The sequence below is a fragment of the Octopus bimaculoides genome, chromosome 26 (assembly GCF_001194135.2).
Source record: "Octopus bimaculoides isolate UCB-OBI-ISO-001 chromosome 26, ASM119413v2, whole genome shotgun sequence".
Classification (NCBI taxonomy): Eukaryota; Metazoa; Mollusca; class Cephalopoda; order Octopoda; family Octopodidae; genus Octopus; species Octopus bimaculoides.
The window spans coordinates 11,791,720-11,798,443 of NC_069006.1; the positions used below are offsets into that span (position 1 = coordinate 11,791,720).

Consider the following 6,724-nt stretch of genomic DNA (forward strand, 5'->3'; position numbering starts at 1 on the left):
CTGCAAAAAAGAAATCACCCTGGATCCCATATTCTAAATTGCTTTAAATATCATATGCTTTAATACACTAAAACTTTTTCCTGAATATGCACAGCTGAAAGTGGGGTGCATCTAATATACCCATGTGTCTCTTTTATGCCATCAAATGTGGTAAATACAGCAAGACGCAAATGACTGGGCTACAAAAAAAAAAGTACTTGACATCAATGTCCAGTAATGTAGTTGACAAGGGCACATTGGTTTGGAACACAGTTATGACATTGTAGAAGACGAATTTGCTCAGGGATTGAACCTGAAATCATGTAGTCGTAGAACAAACTTCTTAACCATACAGATGTAACTACACCCATTATGTGTGTATAGGTGTATTTGTAATGTATATGAGTTGATGTTTACATGTGTGTGAATATATGTGTATTTGTGTGCACGTGGTACATCTATGCATATACGTGTGTGTGCATGTGTGTGTGTGTGTAAGTAAAACAAGAGCTGTCCAAGATGCTCTTGTCATGTGACACAAACAGCTCACGTGACAGTGTTTCTCTCTGCTGCTGTTGTTGCTGCACCATTTTCGACCGATTGAAAGACTCTGTATCGAGGTTTCCTATTGGCTGATGTCCGGCATTTGTAGGAGACAATCAGATAAACTGCAGTGGTCATCGACAAAGACATTCCAAGTTCAGTGAACCTGCAATTAAAAGTAATTAATTAAATTAATGTTGTCATACTTAATATTAATTCCAGGGACCAACAAATAAATAATTTAAAATTGCCAATGGTTATGAATGTTGAGTAATGACCGAAAGAGTATGCTTGCAAATATGAGCTTCCAAAATGGATTCCTCAGAAGAATTTCTGGCGTAACACTAACCAACAGAGATCAAGCATTGAGAGGTCACAACTCTGGCTCTACGGATATGTGGTTAGAATGTCAAAAGAAAGACTTGAAAGATGAATTCTTTAAGCCAAGCCAACAGGTGGGAGACCCAGGGGTAGACCAAGAATGAAATAGTTGGATAATATCCATAGTTTCAGTTGGTCAAACTTGAGAAGCTAGCAAGGAAGTATAATGAATGTTATTTCAGAAAAGATCCTATGGATGAGGTGCCTGAGGACTATCACCATAAACCTCCCAGGAATAGTTAGCAGAGAAAATGGATGGATGAATGGATGGATGGATGGATGGATCATAGTTCTGGTAAGACGCAAACTGAGAATGGGACAGGAAACAACTGCAAGATGGATTCTTCAGGTTAAGCTAACAGGCAGGAGACCAAGGGGCAGATCAAGAATGAGATGGTTGGATAATATCCATAATCTCACTTGGGAACCCAGCAGGAAAGCATAATGACGGTTGCTTCTGACAGGACCCCATGGAGGAGATATCTGAGCAATGTACCCTCACAACCTTTCCAAGAATAGTGGGCAGAGAAAACGGATGGATGAAAATAACTACACAATGAGTAAGAGATAAAACTGATCACTGCTTAACAATTGATTAATGACACAAGCACATGATTACGAATTTAGGTGGAGCAGTAAATCAAGTGTGGATTCAGGATTAAGATTGCTGGGGAAGGCAAGGCTGGGTGTAGAATTTAGAGAGAAATGAAAACTCAGAAAAGCCAGATAAACAGATAAATATACATAAATAGTTATTTATGTGCATTATAAAAAATTGTATTTATGAAATCTGCCAGAGGAGGACACCTCCTTCTTCCTTAGCTGGATCTGTCACAGAGAATATAGGTTATTAAATTGATCCACAATGTTTTTCCTGATATTTTATTTTATAGACTCCCAGGAGGATGGAAGGTCAAATTGACCTTGGTGTGGTTTATTTTTTATCTTTTTCTTGTTTTAGTTATTTGACTACAGCCATGCTGGGGCACCACCTTGAAAGGTTTTAGTCAAACAAATCGAGCCCAGGACTTATCTTTAAGCTTAGTACTCACTCTGTGAGTTTCTTTTGCTGAACTACTAAGTTACAGAGATGTAAACACACCAGCATTGGTTGTTAAGTGGTGGTGGAGGACAAACACAGATACAAAGATATACACACATAGTTATACATACATACGTATGTACGTATGTACATACATATGTACATACATATGTACATACATACATACATATATATACATATCAGGCACGTGCCGTCAGTAATTACTCAGGGTAGGCAGTTGGTGACCTTTATGTAGTGAAACACACTAAAAATAAGTGAAACAGGCATGCAACTGAGTTAAAGGCAGATTTACTTCTGCCTTTATAGCAGGGGCGAATTATGCCTGCCGTCAATTGTAAATAATGTAAATAATGTACATAATTCCTCATCTCTTAAATATAGAACTGTATTATGTCTACCTAATCTACAAAAAAAAAATATATATATTGTATTTTATGCATAGTAATCAGTGTAAACTTCATAATTTTATTGAATTAGGTGCATATTTTGTCATGAAAGGAAAATGTTGCTATCGATTTATTTTATTGAAGGTAGGCACTGCCTACCTTGCCTACCTAGGTGGCATGTCCCTAATACATATATATATATATATATATATATACAACAGGCTTCTTTCACTTTCCATCTACCAAATCTACTTAGAGCTTTGGTTGGCCCAAGGTTATAGTAGAGGACACTAATCTAAGATGACATATAGTGGGACTGAACCCAGAACTATGTGGTTGGGAAGCAAGCTTCTTACCAAACAGCCACCTGTTTTATGTTCAAACTGGCCAGATCTGGCCTCTCACACCTACCTTACTATGTCGTACCCATAATTTCACATCATTGAAATCTCAAAACTATTATATGATGATGCCTGATTGATTCAAAACAGTGGGGAATAAATAAGCATTACATTTGACAGAATAGTCTGAATACTAAAGGGCTAAACATATTGTCTTTTATCTATGACTTGTTTCAGCCATTGGACTGTGGTGATGCCTTGAAAGGTTTAGTTGAACACATCGACCTCAGTACATACTTTTAGGTCTCTTTTGCTGAACTTTTGAGTTTGGGCATAAACCAACACCTGTTGTCAAGTGTAGTGGGATACACATACACAAACACAAACACAACAGGCTTCCACACAGTTTCCATTTGCCAAATTCACTTGCAAGGTATTGGTTGACCCAAGGCTATGGTAAGAGGTACTTGCCAAGGTGCTGCTGTGCAGTGGGACTGAACCTGAGACCACGTAGTTGCGAGGTAAGCCTCTTCACCACACAGCCATATCGGTGCCTGGCGAACAAGAAAACTCTCCCCAACTGGACAAACCCTTAATGTCACTCACAAGTCAGATGAGGAAGATGTCTTTTGTATGATCTATTTCTTCTCTCTCCTTAGTCTCCTCCCATTTTTAAACATAAAATATATGAAAATAAAAAGACAAAACAAATAAAATTGTGTCCTGTTAAATTGGTTATCTTCGTTAGCAATCAATGTATTTTGTGTTAATTTCCGAAAGTGAATCAATCTTTATTTTTAACTGACAACACGCTCAACAATTATAATTGATTTTCTGCTGATTAAATAAACAGGTTGACTAAACTTTTGATTTGACAAATTACTCAAGTTTTATAACTAAACATGTTTCTCAGTGTGTGTGTGTTTGTGTGTGTGTGTGTTTGTGTGTGTGTGTGTGTGTGTGTATGTGTGTGTACATATATACATACACTCACACATACATATATAACATATATAAATACATACATGCACACATCACACTCTCTTTCTCTGTATATATATGCACACATTTACACATCACTGTGTGTGTGTGTGTGTGTGTATACACATATATACACACACACATGTACACATATGTGTGTGTGGTATGTGTATGTAATGTGTGTGTGTATAAAACAATGCACATATACATACATATGTATATAACATATATAATTACATACGTACATGCATGTACCTACACACACACATACATACATGAACATACAGACATATATATGAACATACATACATATATATGAACATACATACATACATACACACACACACACACACATATATATATATATATATATAAAACAATTATTACACAACAAAAGGTAGCATGTCAAGGTAACTTGTCTTTTCAAAATTACAATTGTCTTCGTTTATTTCTGTACTTCCCTGAAAATTGTTAGCAATTAAAAAAGATTTGCAATTAAATTTGCAACAAGGTGAGAAATAATTAAATTGTTTGAGCTTTACGTCGTCACTCAGGTTATATAACATCTACTGAAGTAATGTTTGTGGTTGATGTTGTTGCTGCTGTTGCTGTTGTAGTTGTTGTTCTGCACATGTTGTTTGAGCGGTTAATGAAGTTTATAACGAAAGCAAAAAAAAAAAAAAGAAGTTATGCAATTAAATCCTAATTTGGTAAATTATATACCCCACAGGGGTTGTCAGCCACTAATTGAAGTTTTATGTATGTGTGTATGGATGTGTATGGTCTGTATGTGTGTATGGATGTCATACAAACATACATATGTATGCATGTGTATATATGTGTGTGTGTGTGTGTGTATATATATATATATATATATATATATATACACACACACATACATATACATATGTATACATGTGCATGTGTATGTATATACATATATACATACAGGCACACCTATTCAAACATAAGACAAAAGTCAAAATTTAAAGAACCTCTCTCTCTCTCTCTCTGTGTTTGTGTGTATGTATGTATATATGTGTGTGTGTGTGTGTGTGTATGTATATATATATATATATATATATATATATATATATGTATGTGTGTGTGTGAGTATGCACACATACATATACATCTCAACTGTGTATTCTTTCAATATATTACTATTTGGTTGGAAAGAAAGACTTGTTGCGTTTCAAGAGGGGAAAGAAACAAACACTTAATATACTATTTCTCTTCATTTTTGATAGCATAATCCCATCTCTTTGGCAAATTGTCGATCCTTTGGGCATAAAATTCTTCAGATTTTGAAGCAAAGAAACACACAATATCATATTAAATGTCTTATAAATTGCTTTTCTCTCAAAATAATGTTGCAATGAAAATGAAAAGATAATAGTTAGATGGAGAAAGGTGAAGAGATTCATGTGGATGGGGCAAAACTTTCATATTTTGTACTATAATCTTTTCCCCAAGTGACTTCGGCAATAAATTGTCTTGCATTATCATATTAGAAAAACACCTTTTTATAATTGACCAAAGGTGAATGATATTCTGCAAATTTTTGTGCAACACTTAACGCTAATTAATGTCAATACTTCTCCATATTAACCGTTTTCTTTTTGTTTAAGACTTCACGATAGATAATACCATTCATATCCCACTAAATGCAGAGCATAAATGTTTTTCTGAGTGTAGTTTGGTTTGGGAATGGATTCTCCTTTTACTTTAGGTGTTAACCATTGTCATTTTCATTGGACATAATCATAGAGAATCCACTTTAACATCACTGTGATGATTCTACCCAGGAATTGTTTGACAGTCAGTCTTCAATGATGAGCTGAGGGTGACTCTTTTGATTAACCTGAGAAGCAATGAGATGACGAGAGAACCACTGACCAAATCAGGACACATTCCTAGATCATGAAGGTGTTTCATGATTAAAGTGTGCCTTGAATTTAACTGTTTTGCTAATTCTTGTGCAGTTTGCTTTGAGTTTTCTGAGGGTCAATATTGACAGAACTTAGTCATCCAGATTGAGGGCATTCGGCAAGAAATAAATTTCCTAAAACTGGTCAAACCATTGTTGGCATATTCAGACACTTAAAGTTTCATTTCCACTGACGGAACAAATATTTCTTGCCACTTCCATTCCTGAAAAGCTCCTTTCGAATTTATGTAGCGTGCAGTGTCTGATATGGCTCTGATCTAAACTCATTTTAAAAGAGTAAAATCGATACAGTTTTAACCACTATGGTATAAAGTAATTTGCAAAGAAAGCGAAAAATGTTAGAATGGAAAAGTTAAAGCTTATTTTACAACAAGTATTGAAAAATTGCCATCAAAGTGACTGTGTGAAAAATGCAACAGGACTTTTTGTCAAATCTAATATATGCCTTAATGTATCTATGCATAAATACACGCACGCAGACGCATGCGCGCGTGCGCGCGTGCACGCACACACACATACACACACACACACACACACATCTGTATATAAATATATATATATAAAATCGTTGTCGTCGTTTAACGTCTGCATTCCATGCTGGCATGGGTGGGACGGTTTGACTGAGGACTGGTGAGCCAGAAGGTTGCACCAGGCTCCAAAGCAGCAAAAATATCACAAAAGCTGTTACTCAGAGTTCCACATTCCCGTGAGTAACAGTTTTTGTGATATTTTTGCTGCTTTTTAATAAAGTATATTACTCTACCTCTGGTATTCGAGTACAGGTGCCATCACGATTTTGCTTTCGCTTGCCCCAACAGGTCTTCACAAGCCGAGTTTCATATCCTGCATAGGAGCCAGTCCAGCGGAACTGGCAACAATCTCACTCGAATGTCTTTGCACGTGCCACTGGCACAAGTGCCAGGAAGGCGACACTGGGCACAAGTGCCATCACAATTTCACTTTTGCTTGCCCCAATAAGTCTTCGCAAGCTGAGTTTCGTGTCCAATGAGGGAGACGACGTTGGCATGGGTGCCAGTCATCGAATTTAGTTCGATTTCGATTCTGATTTCACTTGCCTCAACAGGTATTCGCAAGTGGA

The 6,724-nt window shown here is 36.3% G+C and overlaps 1 protein-coding gene and 1 long non-coding RNA gene across 2 annotated transcripts in view; one reads left to right on the forward strand and one right to left on the reverse strand.

The window, feature by feature from the left end:
- Nucleotides 1-6,724, forward strand: part of LOC128250934 (uncharacterized) — a 257,822-nt gene that overhangs the window by 57,791 nt on the left and 193,307 nt on the right. The gene's annotated exons all lie outside the window — the stretch shown is intronic.
- The window catches only part of LOC106877476 (uncharacterized), a 78,943-nt gene continuing 72,261 nt past the window's right edge, over nucleotides 43-6,724 (reverse strand). Inside the window, exon 2 of the mRNA XM_014926383.2 lies at nucleotides 43-688. Coding sequence (XP_014781869.1) covers nucleotides 526-688 — 163 coding nt within the window. The 3' untranslated portion in view covers nucleotides 43-525. The remainder of the gene's footprint in view (nucleotides 689-6,724) is intronic.